We start from the raw sequence: 15,055 nt of genomic DNA on the forward strand, positions 1-15,055 counted from the left end.
AAACCGCTCTGTCTGGACAGCACCCTCTCTTCACCCTTGCTAAATCAGAGGCAGCTGCGAACATGCTGTGGGATCTGGCAGAGCTGCGGTCAAGCCTGGTTCCACCACTCACTAGATGTGCAGCCTGGGACAAACTCACTGAGCCTCAGTTGCCTCATCTGTAAAATGGGCCCAATGACCTTCCTTCCCCAGGAGACTCTGAGGACAGAACGAAACACTGGCGTTCACCGGGCCACTGCCCCAGGCCCCTTGCTGTGTGAACTTTCAGCCTTTATTTCCTTGATCCTTAGGAGGGACGGACTCCTCCTCTGAAGAACACACGTCAGCCAGCTCGCATCGGGAAGGGCCTTTATGGTTCTCTGGAACAGAGGCTCCACGGACACAAGCCCATCACCGCCTGCCCCCTGGGGTCGCAGGCCCGTGTTGGGGGAGAAGGGGTGTTAGGTGCAGAGACCGGGGGGCGGGGGCGGGGCGGGGCGTCCAAGTGTTTGTGACACTCGGTCATCTTGGGACCCTCCCCACCCCCACAGCAGACGGGGTGTGAGGGAGAAGGCGGGAGGGTTCAGGGCACCCCAGGTGGCGAGGAGCAGAGTCCCCACGGGGGTTGACCAGGGACGGCCCACCTTCCCTCCCCCCAACTCTGATCTCCGAGAGCACACCCAGGCCGTGGGGCGCTGGATGTCTCCCTCACCCTGGCTTCCTGGGGGGTCCAGAGCATCCCCTTCAGAGCAGAGCCGGTGACAAGGTCAGGGCCCACCTGGGACCCCAGGCGCAGGGCAGGCCTGACATTTTCAGGGAGGCCAGTGGAGGCTGTAGCCCTACCTGGCCTCACCCCAGCCCCCAACCCCCTACCCGCTGCAGGCCAGGATGGAGACCCTCCGCTCATCCCCAGCAACCCCAGCCTGGCGTCACCAGCACCGCAATCCCCACCTGGGCCTCGAGGCCTGCGGGACCCCACCCGGCCACCTGCCCCTCCGCGGTCTCCTGGGCTAGGCCTCGGTTCCCTCCACCCCTCTGGCCTCCAGAGCTCAGGCCTGTCCTGTCCCTGAGCCCAGAGCTCATCCCCCGCCCCTCAACCCCGAGCCTGCCCTTCCCTCTGGACAAGCAAGATGTTGGTGGAACAGGCTCCCCTCTCTACCCTCCCACGAGCGGGGAGGGGCTCAGGGACAGCGGGTCCAGCCCTTCCTTTACTGATGGAGAAGCCAGACGGGAAGACCCACCTGTACCTGCACGCCTTCCCCGCGACCCCACATCCAGGACCAGGGCTCGAGCCTGCTGCCTGGGAATCCCTGCCCAGAGAGACCCGGCTCAGCCCCCTCTTAGACGGCCCACCCCTGGCGGGAGGGGGAGAGGGTGTGGAAGAGGCAGGAGGGCGATCCTGCAAGCCTCCTCAGTCTGAAACGGCCGTGCTATGCTGAAAACTGGAGCATCCCACCCTGAGGAGCGCCCCCTGCACCGGAGCCTCACCTGTCTCCTCCCTCTGGGGAGAACCACCACCTCTGCGGTCTGGTCAGGCCGTGCCCCTGTGGGTCCTGCCAGGACTCAGGCCCTGCCCTCTGCCCCATCTGCAGAGGGGCCCGGAGTCCCCAATACCCGGGGCGGGGGGAGAGCGGAGCTGTGCAAGGCGCCCCCGACCCCTCGGCTGGAGGAGGAGATGCGCTGGGAGGCTGGTGGGTGGGTGGACGGGCTGCAGGCGGGGAGCCTCCGAGAGGGCAGCGTGGTCAGGGCACCTCCAGGGGCAGCAGAGGCGTGTCTGAGTTCTGTGCTGAGACGCTAGCAGACTCGGGCCCGATGAGCCCCAGGCCATACAGGTTAAGGATGGAGTCGGCGATGATGCGGGCCGTGCGCTTCTGGTAGCCGCCCGAGGTCACCATGAGGATGGGCAGCTGGCGGCCACGGACTATCCGGAACACCAGCTCGTCCCGCTTCACAACGCCCTGGGTGGGTGCGGGGGACGGGGAAGATGGGCTCAGGCAGGCTCGGACCCTCAGGGTGGTGGAAGTCCTGCTGTGAGTCTAAGCCCGCTCCATGCTGCTGCTGCCGCCCAGCCCTCTGGCCTCAGGAGGAACGCCCGTGCCACCCACGTTCCCGTCGCTGCTGAGTCCCCAGAGCAGAGCCTGCCCCCGCCCCGCCCCGGGACGCACCTGTGGACTGATGGCCAGCCCGCCGAGGCGGTCGCCCTCGAGGATGTCCGTGCCCGCGTTGTACACCACCACGTCGGGGCGGTGTTCCTGCAGAGCTTTCTCCAGGTTCCTCTCCACCTTCTGCAGGTACTCGTCATCCTCCGTGCCCCACTCCAGCTCCACCTTCCGCCTGATGGCCTCTGGCAGGGGAGACAGCGATGCCCCAGCGTGCAGCCGGGAAACGGGGGCTGGGGGCACTGCCTGCTTTCCCATCTGACTCTAGCGCTGCTCAGCCGCTCACCCACCCAAAAGTAAGCTAACAGAGCACAAGGACAGCGGATGGAACACTGCCTGGGGCTCAGGGACCCACACCAGGCGCCTGGGCTCACTGCCTCCGTGAGCTCTCTCCAGAGACACAGACACCCCATGTGCCCTCGGGTCCGAAGCCAGTCCGCTCGAGATGAGATTCAGTTCGGAATCGGGTCCCTGGGGCCACAGAGTGGCTGAGTCACCCGCAGGCGCTTTCTGCGTAAGTGTCCCCTCCCCACAGGGTGGGCAGGTCCCCCTGTCTTCAAAGCTTCATCGAAGGGTCTCCTGCCTTTTAATCGATGAGTTTAACCCACTGGCATTTATTTAACTGTCACATTTGAGCTGATTTCTGCCATCTTATCTTGCGTTTTCTACTTCTACATTTTTCTGTTTCTTTCTTGTCCTTCCCTATTTTCGACCGGACAGCTGCATGCCCGGGAGAAAATCCCACTCTATTCTCCAGGCAGCCACCCCAGCAGAGGGATTCACCGCGTGCTTTGGCGGGGGGGGGGGGGGCTGTTACACGGTCTTCCGTGGGTCAAGCGACCTCTCGGGTCTCAGTTTCCTTGTCTGTGAAGTGGGGATGGCCTCCCCCTCCCTGGGATGGGGAGGGTCAAGAAGTGAAGTGATGTCTGCAGGGCCCGGCACGCAGGGGAAGCCCGGCAGACAGAGCCCAGCTCAGGCGGGCGCGCTGGGGTGGGGGGCACTCACGCTTGGCGAAGCGGTCCCCGGGGTAGATGTGGCGGTTATACACGTCCATGATGTACACGCGCTTGTCGCCCATGAAGTCGCGCTCGTGCCCGTTGCCCTGGTGGGGACACAGAAGGCGCTCAGGGCAGGCCACCCGGGGCCAGGCCAGGACCCCCCAGCACGCCCCAGGGAACGCCCCCTGGGCGGGGGGGTGGTGGAGGGGCAGCAGAGGCCCAGCCTGGGGCTCAGGGGTGTTCCTGGGGGTGGGGAACCCCACCGCGTGGGGCCGTGTGTCGGAGGCCGCCTGGGGAGAGGGAGACCCCAGCCCCGCCGGGCGCTCACCTGATGGGCGTCGAGGTCCACGATGGTGGCTTTGGAGATGCCCTCCACTCGGTCAAACAGGAACTGCCCAGGGCAAGAGAGGGGAGAGGTGAGGACCCCCCGGGCGAGAGGGCGCGGTCCCCCAGGGGCCCTGGTCGGCGACGGGGTGGGCTGGGAGCGCCTCCGTGCTTGCGGGAGACCCCAGGCTGCCGGGAGGTCTGTGGGGCTCAGAGGAGCCTGTGTGTGTCTGCAGCGGGGACCGCCTCCCAGCTGCACCCGGAGCTCCGTCTTGCCGTCTCCGCCTTCTTACAGGGGCCCGGCCCTAGAGCCACCGCCTCGGGGAAGCCCTTCCTTCCCCTGCCCTCCCCTCCCGCCAGGCCTCCTGGCCTCTCCCTCTCCAAACGGCCAGGGTCTACTGCCCCTCCTCCTCATCCGTTCCCACGCCGGGTGAACAGGAGCCGCGGGGACCACATGGACACCCAGCCTGAGCCCCGACGCGGGTGCTGGCAGAGCGCTGGCTTCTGACAGCCGCGGAGGCCACGGCCAACACTGCCCCTTCGGGCTGTGCCCTCAGCCCTGCCGGCCCCGTTCCCTGAGGGTGAAGGGGTGAGCCCCGCAGATGCCAGTCACTGTTGCCACCATCAAGGTCTTGATCCCTGTCTCCTCCCCGCTCTCCTGGAGCAGAGCCCTGTCTCCTGTTAATAATCTAGTGGCGTCCTGTAAGCTGCTCTCCTCCGGTCCCCGGCCCCTGGAGAAGGCCCACAGGCAACAGACACGAGCAGGTGTCACGTCCACGTTTGAGTCTCAGCCCAGCTGAGGGACCCAGGTGAGCTCCCTCCCATTCGGGGCCTTGACTCCCTTCGTGAGAAAGTGTGCTGAGAACACTAGGCTGGGGGGCGTTCAGGGAGGCTCTTGGAGACGATCACCCTCGCCCCCGCCCGTCACGAGCGCTCGGACGCACCTTGATGGCAAGTGTAATGTCCGCGTAGGCGCAGAAGCCCCCTCCCCGGTCGCTGGAGCAGTGGTGGAAGCCGCCGCCTGCGAGGACAGTCGTGGAGTGGGCAGGGCTGGGCAAGGGCACGCCCCAGGTGCCCCCTCCATCCTCCCAGGGACAGCTCTGGGCCTCCAGGCTGGCCAGGCAAACGGACCCCCCCGGGGCAGGTCACCGCCCCCGGGTCCCTGGGTCGGGGGGCAGCTCTGCCATCACGGCATCCGAGCAGCTGCCACCAGGCCCCAGGCCCAGCCCCGGGGCACTCACCTACGTTGATGGCCCAGCCGCGGTCCACTGCCAGCTTCCCCGCCTTTGAAAACAAGCACAGGCTGAGGCAGGCAGGGGCCGAGCGCTTCACTCACTCCTGCACTGACTCACTACCCCCGTGAACACTGCAGGCAGCTCCAAGGTGCGGATGAGCTGTGAGGTGGGGTACGGGGGGCACCACCCACCCCCACCCGGCAACCCCCCGGCTGGCCTCTGAGACGGCAGCGCGTCGTGAGCGCGCTCAGTAGCGTCCGACTCTGACCTCGAGCACTGCAGCCCACCAGGCTGCCCTGCCCACAGGATTTCCCAGGCCAGAATGCTGGAGGGGGCTGCCGTTCCCTCGTCCAGGGGACCTTCCCAACCCAGGGATCAAACCCACATCTCCTGTGGCTCCCGCACTGGCAGGCGGATTCTTTGCCACTGAGCCACCTGCAAAGTGTAGACCCCTGTGGTAACTGTGTCAGGGAACTGGAGGAAACCAGAGTTCCGTTCTCAGGCTTGCATGCGAGCTGACAAGGATTCTCACGTGGCTCTCGAAGGGAAAACAGACACAATTTTGCTCACGGAAATACTGTTGCTCTAGTCCTAAAATCATGTAGGAACCCATCATTCTGGGGTGAGCAGGAATATTCTAATAAACTTTGAAAGTGCACAGATTTGCAAAGCTAAGAAGAAAACTACAAGGGGTCAGCCGGTGTTGATCCAGGTCTGGGTTAGATCACTGTACATTTCAATCGTTTCCACTTCTTTTCCTCACTGTCTGTGGCTGACTTTCATTGGAAGGACTGATGCTGAAGCTGAAACTCTGATACTTTGGCCACCTGATGTGAAGAGCTGACTCATTGGAAAAGACCCTGATGCTGGGAAAGATTGAAAGTGGGAGGAGAGGGGGCCGACAGAGGATGAGATGGTTGGATGGCATTGCTGACTCAATGGACATGAGTTTGAGTAAACTCTGGGAGTTGGTGATAGACAGGGAGGCCTGGTGTGCTGCAGTCCATGGGGTCACCAAGAGTCAGACACGACTGAGCAACTGGACTGAGCTGACACGCGGTGTGAAACCCACTTTTGCCGCGAGTGTTGGTGACGGCCACACCCCGACGTGGGTGAGGGCCACCATCCACCGCCGAGATCACGGGTTTGTTTTCATCTGAAATGTGAGAAGCTCAGAGCCGCAGTTTTTGGACACACTCTTGGGAGGGCCAGCTGGTTAAGGACGCCTCTTACACACCAGCAAATACTCTAACAGGGGGTCTTGGGGGAAGAGCAGTGATTTCTATGGGAGAAGCTTTGGAAGAAAGTTCCTGTTGCCGCCTTGAAGAACATTTGTAATTTTGCTCAACTACTCAGCAGGACGAGGCATTCTGGAGGGAAAACCCCAGGTGGGCAAAGGCCCAGGGAGCGAAGGAGCCGGGGCTGGGGGCTCCCGCCCAGCCACTGCCCCCCACGCCCCACCTACCATTATGGTTCCTCCCGTCTGGGTCCGCAGGGGCCTGAGCACCTTCCTCTGCACCAGGAAGTTGGGCAGGAAGATGACCGGGGGGATCTCTGTGATGGTCGCGACGGCAAAGGACCACTGCAGGAAGAGACGTGGGCTGTTTGGCCTCCCTCTGCCCAACAGGCCCAGAGGCAGAAGATTCCCCCTGGACCAGCTTCAGGGCGCCTGGGGGGCTGTGGGCAAGTGCAGCTCCTCGGGTGAGAAATGGGGGCCCTCCCACCGTGGCTGAACTTCAGGTTCGGCTCAGAGATGCTCACAACAGGGTGTTCGTAAACTGAAGTCAGCGAAGGGCCTCATGGGCCAAGGCCCTCGGCTGCCCTCTTGTGTCCAGAAGGAGAACTGCAGGGGACGACCGATCACCACCCAGCCTACTCAGAACTGGCCTGGCCCGCACCCCGGGGCAGCAAGGCCCTGCGGGGGCAGGGAGAGGGGATAAGGAAGGAGGATCCTTCTTTACAAGGTCACAGAGAGTCATCGACAGAGTCCGGACTGGACGCCCAGGGCTGCTGGTGCCCCAGCGCAGCACGCCCCTTCATCCACCCGGAGTCAGCTATCCCTTCAGATGGGGCTGCACGCTCTCATCCCCTGCTGCCGAGGCAGGAGGGCCTGGGGCACCCAGACCAGGATATAGCCTCCCTTCGACCTCCCAGGCCCTGAGCAAGTGTCCATGCACCCTGGTCCTAGACCTCTCCTGCCTGGCTGGGAACACCCGCGATCCAGACCCTGCTCTCCACCAATGCTAGGCAGAGCCCTGCAGGGACCCTGGCACCTGGCAGATATTTCCCAAGAGCCTGGGGAGGCACCAGGCCTGGAGATGGAGCTGGTCTGTCCTCACGGACACACAGCAGCCTGGTGGGGAGGTGCTGACCTGCAATGTGACAGCTTTGCTGGGGGAGGGAGAGCACGGTCTGGCCGGACAGCTGCAAGACCACGTGTGAGTGAGCGGGGGCATATGTGTTGCACGTGTGTGGAGGACCCATAAATGGGAAGGCGGGGGCTCCACCTGTCTGTCACACCAACCCCAGCAGCAGCCCAGCACGTGGGAAGCAGGGAATGACTGTTCCCTGGAAGGGAGCGACGAGCCCCCGAAGGAAAACATCGACCTCTGCCTCCCTCCCACCCCCAGCAAGCCAGCAGGGGACAGAGAAGGAAAGAAAATGAAGCCACCGGCCCCAAAAGGAAATTAAGAAAGCAATTTCATTTACAAGGACATCAAAAAGAATAAATTAACCAACCAGGTACAAGACTCGTACGGTGGAAACTGCAAAATGCTGCTGAAAGAACGTAAAGTTCTGAATGAGGGGAAAGACATCGGTGCCCACAGGGTGGAAGACCTAGCCTTGTGAAGGCGGTTCTCTCCTAACTCATCTACAGACTCATAATCGCTACTGAAATCCCAATAGCGTTTTTTGATTTTTGTTTTTTTGCAGAAGTGGAGAAGCTGTCCTATAAACCTGGAGGTCCCATTTCCCGGGGACCCTCGGAGGCTCACCCTCGGGTACTCTGTGCACGGGGTCTGTGTCTCTGCTCTCACCAACTCAGGGCACCGTGGGGGGCAGCAACAAGGCCAAAGGTGTGCCCAGACTCCCTGGGGCTCCGGCCACAGTTTCCGGGACATCCTTGGCTTCCAGACCCCACACCCAATCCGAGCCCAAGAAAGTCCTGTTGTTCCAACTTCACAACAAACCCCGGGTCCTGCCATGTCCGCCCCCGGCCACAGCTGCTTCCAGCCTTGTCTGAGCGCCCAGGCTCTCCCACCAGGATCACGGCAACCATCCCCTTCCTCTTGCGCTCCTGATTTCATCCTGATAGCCGGTCTCATCTATTCCCATCACAGCTGCCAAGCAAGCTTTGGAAACCCAGGTCAGATTGCGTCCTCATGCTTGAAACTCTCCTGGGCTCCCACTGCCCTCAGAGCAAAGGCGTAGCAACCACAGGCCCTCGCTGGTCCTAACCCTCATCTGACCCCGCCTCCTACTGCCTCCCTTCCGTTCCCTCCAATCCAGCGGTGTCACTGCTGCTGGGACACTCCTGCCTCAGGGCCCTTGCCCCTGCTCCTCCTCCTGCTCGCTCAGAATGCCCTCCCAGCCCACTCCCTCACTCTCCCCTTTGGGAGGCTGAGCCCCCTCGCACTCCAGGCCTGAGTCCCTACAACCGCCTTCCTCTGAGACTCCGCAAGTATCACCTTCTCGTCATTCTCTGGTCTCGGCTCACAGCCCGCCTGCTCTGCGAGGCCCGCTCGAACTGCTCGGCCTGCGCGAGCGCGCCTCTGCCCAGTGGCCCTTTCTTTCCCCTGTTGCTCCCGGGTCGCTCGGCCTGCACAAGCACGCCTCTGCCCAGTGGCCCTTTCTTTCCCCTCCGTCGCTCTCAGATGCTTTTGACTGTTACTTCTTTTCAGTCTTGCAGCAGGAAATGCGAATCCATGGCAGCAGGAAACGTTGCTTATTGCTTTGTTTTGGCACCCAATACACAGTCAGAATGCCATATGGAGGTGTTGCATGACTGAATACTTCTTTGCCTTAGTAGGTCATGTGGAAATCATCGTGTTTCTCCTTTTGCTCTGGCCACCAGGGAGCTCCAGATATGTAGCTCGGCCGTGGCCTCTTGGATACGTTTGCATATCTGAATGCTCCTTCTGCCCTTGATGTCGGTTTTCTACTTGAGACTCTACCTGTAAATACTTGCTCGTATTATTACGTAGCACCTAGAAAGCTGCCTTCAGGGTGCTGGGGGGCCCAAGGCCAGGCATGCGGTCAGCCCCCATTGTTCCCTGAAAGGACCTCCAAACAGATGGAGCTCAGCCCCGCCCAGCTTTCTCCGGGCGCTCCCTCCAGCCCCGCCCCTTGGTCCCGGCCTCGCCCTGGCCCCACCCTCACCCTCTGGACTCTGGCAGGCATGTCCTCCTGGCCTCACCCCTGGGCTGTGGACTGTGACCACGCAGTCCCGGCCCCGGGAAACCAGGGCAGCCAAGTGCTGGGCTTCCTGCCAGGGCCTCGCACCCTTCGCTCTCCCGGCAGCCAGGCTTCATCTTCTTCCTGGTAATCTTTCAGGAGCACAAGCTGCCAAGGTTCCATCTAGAATTCTCACCGCTCGGGCTGGCGCGTGGGAGGACAAGGGGCAGCAGGCGCGACCAGGAGCCCAGGAGCTCCTGCGGTGGCCTGTCTCGGGTCCCCCCGGGGCCTGCGGGACAGCCTGGGTGCCCTCGAGCAGGTGTGGCCTCTGCAGGCTTGCCCACCTTGGGGGCGGGGCCTGGTGACCTCAGGCGTCCACTCTGGCTCTAAGATGAGGCGCTGGGAGCCCAGCGCTATGTGTCAGGGGTCCACGCTCCCTGGGGCAGAGAACCCGGGGCATCCTCGACCCACCGAGTTCTGACACCGCCCCCAGCCCCGCCTGCCCTCCGCCCCCACAAAGGGGCCCAACAACGTCTCTGCCCTCGGAAGCACACAGACAGGAGCCGTGCGGCTCCTCTAGAAAGAGGTCGGGAGCCGTGTGGCTCCTCTAGAAAGAGGTCGTCACAGGTAGCCTGCAGGCGGATTCGCAAACCTTCCGATGAGAAATCAGGTGCCGTCACCCGCCGGTCTGTACCCGCCGGTCTGCATTCCTGGCTTCTCTTTGGAAGCCAGGCCCACGGAGGAGCCGGGCGGCAGCCACCGCCTGGGAGGGGCCGGAGCTCGGGTTCGCCCCATACCACCCACCACCCGCCTGACCACTTGGGTACGTTCCCAGCTGGGGCGCAAAAACCAGCTTTCAGCGCAACAGTTTCCAAGTCTCTAGCAGTAGAAGCCTTGAAACAGAATCTTCAGCTTCAACCCAACATAAATACATAAATACAGGCCAAGGTGGCACAGACGTGGCTGGAGGGAGACAAGGAGCTGGGGGCCGCCACCCATCACCCCAGCAGGGGTCTTGGAGGCCTGTCCACAGAGGCCAGGTGGAAAGTCACTGAGGCAGAAGCCCCAAATGCCGGCGAAGCTTCGATCCCCAGGGGGCGTTCATGCTTTCATGCTCCCAGGGATGGGGGCTCACGACCCCCAGGAGCAGCCATGCGCATCCCTGGTACCTGCCCTCCTAGGGCCCCTGGCTCCCGATGGGGACTGCAGACTCACACGCCCACCCTGCGCAGGGACAGGAGCGGAGCCCCTGGAGCCTGTGTCCCCGCCTCCCGGCTGGCCGCCCCCAGGCCCTGTACCTTCAGCTCGTTGAGATAGCGCCTCGTGTGCACCACCAGCAGGTCTTCGTCCGAGGCCTCCCGCGCCTCCACCAGCGTGCTGTCTGACAGCAGCTTCTCCTCTGAAACCACAAAGCAGGCACCATGCACCCCTGCTGGCCTCCAGCCCCAGCCCCTCCCGCGGGCTCAGACGTGGCCTTGGCAGCGCTGCCCCAGGAGAAGGTGGCCCCTGCTGGCTTGGGCCACCTCTCAGGCCAGTGTGGAGAGAGCTGCCAGGCCCTCGGGCCAGGGGGCATAGGACGTTGTGCCCAGCGATCCTCCGGTGTCCCAGGCCGCTGAGAGCCAGGGGGTGAGCTCAGGCGTGGCTGGGCAACTTGCAGAGGCAGGTGGCACAGGGGTCACTAATGCTGCGTCTCAAGGTGAGAAAAACTCTGAGTGAGTCTCCTCCCCCTTGGGGTGACGTCATGGGGGGTGTCGTGTGTGGGGCTCTTGCCTGATCCTTGCTCCTCTCCCTTTTTTTAACCCCCTCACCAGCAGCAATCGTTTCACAGCCTCTCACAACAGAAAGCCGCCCGAGCTGGAATACACCGCTACTTTCATTGCATTTATTTTTTTACCGTGACCTTCTGTTTCTGGCAAATGAAACTGGCTTTTTCCATTGAGATGACACAATGTTTCCTTTTAAAACAGGCTTATTTAAGTTTTTAAAAATGAAGGCTAGGTCGATAAAAACTCTGATGCAAATAATGGAACAGGTGGTATGAGTTGATGGCATGGTCCCAAGAGTGGTGAGCCAACGACTGATGTTTGGGAAGTGCCACACTATGGCGTCACCCCCCACACACACCAGACAAAATTCCCTCCTTTTTGCAACAGAAGAAGTCAGACAGAAGGGAGGGAGTGCTCTGTCCAGGGCACCGAGAACGGATCCGTGACGCTCTGGTTCTAGGGAAACTGAAGGACCAGGTCAGAATCTACGGGACCAGTACTAATATGTCACTCTCAGAAACCAACCCTGGTAGAATCCGGCTTGCCATTGTTTAGCCACTAAGTCATGTCCGACTCCACGACCCCATGGACTGTAGCCCGCCAGGCTCCTCCGTCCACGGGACTTCCCAGGCAGAATGCTGGAGTGGGTTGCTATTTTCCCCTCTGGGGATCTTCCCAGATCAGGGATCGAACCTGCGTCTCCGGCACTGGCAGGCGGATTCTTTACTACGGAGCCACCTGGAAGATCCTAGACACCACCTGGTTCCCTCCATCTCCCACAGAGAGCTCCATGGAGAGCCCGGAACATTTCATGGCTCCCTACTCAGTTCAGTTCAGTTCAGTAGCTCAGTCGTGTCCGACTCTTTGCAACCCCATGAATTGCAGCACGCCAGGCCTCCCTGTCCATCACCAACTCCCGGAGTTCACTCAGAGTTGTGTCCATCGAGTCAGTGATGCCATCCAGCCATCTCATCCTCGGTCGACCCCTTCTCCTCCTGCCCCTAATCCCTCCCAGCATCAAAGTCTTCTCCAGTGAGTCAACTCTTTGCATGAGGTGGCCAAAGTACTGGAGTTTCAGCTTAAGGCTCCCTACTGCCTTCCCCCAAAAGACCAGCTCTGTTCCTGGCAGTACCCAAGGCCCTTCACCACGTGGCCCTGCCTCCTCTCTACCTACATCCTCATCAGAGAAGGAAGCAAATTCAGAAAGACGGTCACCTCAGTGATGGGGACAAGGCACCCTTAGGTTGCACTGCAGGGCAACATGTGAGCCCGAGAAGGGGCAATCTGCGGAAAGCCTCAGGCCCGCTGCAAGCAGAGAGGGAAGGACCTCATTCAGGGAGGCGTGAGCGAACTCCCTGGAGGTCCAGTGGTTACAGCTGCGAGCTTCCACCCCCAGGAGGGAACGGTCAGGGGGAGGCAGGCTGGCTCCATGACCCCTCCCCCCCCCACCCCCCCGAGCTCTTCCCAGGCCTGCACACTTGTTCTCTTTTCTACATAATCTTTTCCTGTGAATAAGCACTCTGGTCGCTACTGCAAGTGGAAAATCAGTATCGCCTGCCAGAAACAGAAGGTAAGCGAAACTAAAAACAAACAAAAACAAAAAAATACGAAGGCCACAGTGTCCTTAATCTCCACTGTGACTATTTTCTGCAAGGTGCAGGGCCGGAGGCTCGCTCTAAATTTGTTAAAGTGGGAGATGGGCTTAGGTGTTAAAGGTGGGCTAGCCCCCAAATGAAACATCCCCCAGGACGTGACCAAAGGCATTGTGTGATGTCGAGATATTCAGCGCTTCATCCAATGCCAGGTAACGCTTCACGTAATACTTCCTATTTCCCTCAGTTAAAGAACCCCAATATAGGAAACTGGAGTATCTTTTTTTTTTTTTTTCCTCCACCAGTCTACTGAGATGCTTGAATTTTCAACCCTGGATTACAAACCACGGTTGAAACAGCGCACTCCCCACAGCATTACCCTACTCAGAGAATGAGCCACAAATGGGATGAGGCTAGAGCTCTGAGGGTCAGACCTTTCCGGGCCCAGTTTCCTAGATTTTTCATCAGTGGGGTTGGAGCAAAGGTGGTCCAGCTCCAGGATTCTCGGACTCTGTGGGGCATGGACAATACATCCCTCCAGAGGTCAGCTTCCCTGGCCCCATGGCAACCAGCTCCCCTGCTACTGGTCTCCAGGGGCAGAGACAGGGCTTGGGTCCCCAGGGAACAGGAGCCGGTGAAAGTGTGCTGCGGGGCCAGGTCGTGCTCAGAGGGCTGTGTTGGAGAGATCCTCATGACAGCACGGGTGGAAGGCAGTCAGGGCTGAGGCTGGAGCGGGAGCGTCTGAAGCTTGCGTGAGGGAAAGGCAGCAGTGGGCAGTGGTGGCAGGTGGGCTGCAGGGAGTGGATGCAGGTCCCGGGGGTGGGGGGGCCTTCCATACCTTTCAGGAAGCTGATCACTTTGCCCCATTTTCCTGCGTCAAAGGGGTGCAGCCTCTCCAGGCCCAGGAAGGTTATGTTGTAGCGCGGCGAGTACACAATGGGCCAGCGTGAGTCCGGCACGTGCTGGTACAGCTGGGTGGAGTGTGGCCTTCGTGGGCACGGGGACAGACATGCACAGACAGGAACAGCCTCAGAGTGGGAGCAGCCGCACCTTCGCGCCAGCAAGCTCAGGCCGCACACAGCCCGGACCCAGTGCCTCTGGCTCCCCTGGCAGCAGCAGAAGGGCCCGAGCAGCAACACTAAGATAGTGGCTCCCTACTGAACTCCCTGGACCGTCCGGCCCAATCCTGGCAGCCGCCCGGGGTGGGTGCAGGCACCACCTCCCCACCAGAGGCTCAGAGAGAGGACCAGGGGCACCCCAAGGTCACCCCGGTCTCTGGAGCAGCCCATGTGCACCAGGTGTGTTGGGGTGCAAGCCTCAGCACCTCACCTCCGCATGACAACAGTTACAACCAAGAGCTGTGCGGCCTTAGGCCTGGCTTTCCTGGGCTGTCTGTCGGGAGGGCTGAGATAACGCACTCAACCGAGCACAGAACGCGCCCTATCTATCCCTGACAAGCGAGGGGGACAGTTCCCAGAAACAGCAGCTCGGGCTCACGCAGGCTGCGGCCCAACCCGGAGCCAGGGATGGGGTCACCTCGGGCCCTCCGCGCCAGCTGACCCCCATCACACCTCCGCAGCCGCCGCACAGGGCACAGAGAGCCGGCTTGCCACCGCGGGGGCCTCCGCTCTGCTGGGGGGCCCCGAGGACAGACGCCAAGCCGCGCACGTCGCGGGCCCCCGCCCGGCCAGCGCCCCGTGCGCCGCAGATGAGTGGCGCTGGGCTGGCCGCGGCACGCGGGGCGCTGACCCGGGCCAAGCGGCCCGAGCGCCCGCCGCACCTGGGCCCGCACCTGGCCGGCTCGCTCGGCCGCCCGCGCACCGGTGCGCCCGCCCGCGGGGACCCCTGGGAGCCCCCGCGGCCTGGCCGGCGCCCCAGCCCGCGCCCCCGCCCCCGCCGCACTCACATCCCGGGGCCGGGCCCTCCCTGCGCCGCCACCGCTCCGCGACCGGGCGGGGCGGGGCGCGGCCCCGCCCAGGACACGCCCCCGGCCTCGGCCGCCTCCGCTGGGGGCGGAGCTCGAGAGGCTCGGCCCGGCCCCGCCCCCACTCGGGCCTGCGTCACAGAGGGTCGGAGTCCCGCGCCGAGCTCTCGGGCGGCGCCGACGGAGGCCACGCCCCCAACGTCCTTCCAGCGCCAAGTCCCGCCTTCCGCAGGCAAACATCCAGTGAGGTCTCGCTCTGCTCGAAAGCCGCGCCCCTTAGGGGGAGGGCCGCTCGTCGCAGAACTGGAACAGGAGCAATAGCCCCGCCCCGGCCCTCCCGGCCGGTCTTAGTGGTCCCAAGGCCGGGAGATCCGGGGAGCTAGGGACGCCCGGCTTCCGGGCGGGCTCGGAGCCGGAGTCGCTATGTGACCCCGACCCCAGCTGGGCGAGCGTCTGCGCTCTAGGGTCTCTGTTTCCACTAGCGGGATGAGGTCGGGGGCCGGGTGTTCTGGCCTTGACATTTCCGACCTAATACGATGCGTGACCTCGCTGCCTCGAGGTCCCCCGCTCCCACTGCCCAGCCTCGTCCGGCAGCTCTGACTTGAGACAAGCGCTCCTCACTCAGTCCTTTAGCCTCTCCGAGCCTCCGTGTCCTTATCAGTAGAACCAGACTGGTGATCTTG

General features: G+C 62.3%; 1 protein-coding gene across 1 annotated transcript; it reads right to left on the reverse strand.

Moving 5' to 3' along the window:
* Nucleotides 1–331: 331 nt before the first annotated feature.
* Nucleotides 332–14,402, reverse strand: HDAC11 (histone deacetylase 11). Its single transcript, XM_027957834.2, has 10 exons — nt 14,355–14,402; nt 13,287–13,435; nt 10,389–10,489; nt 6,161–6,277; nt 4,702–4,744; nt 4,405–4,481; nt 3,465–3,527; nt 3,144–3,240; nt 2,145–2,323; nt 332–1,937 (listed from the first exon to the last, which is right to left on the reverse strand). Coding segments are annotated over exons 1-10 (1,044 nt in total). The 5' UTR covers nt 14,357–14,402; the 3' UTR covers nt 332–1,721.
* Nucleotides 14,403–15,055: the final 653 nt, after the last annotated feature.

This window comes from Ovis aries, chromosome 19 (genome assembly GCF_016772045.2).
Source record: "Ovis aries strain OAR_USU_Benz2616 breed Rambouillet chromosome 19, ARS-UI_Ramb_v3.0, whole genome shotgun sequence".
Taxonomy (NCBI): Eukaryota; Metazoa; Chordata; class Mammalia; order Artiodactyla; family Bovidae; genus Ovis; species Ovis aries.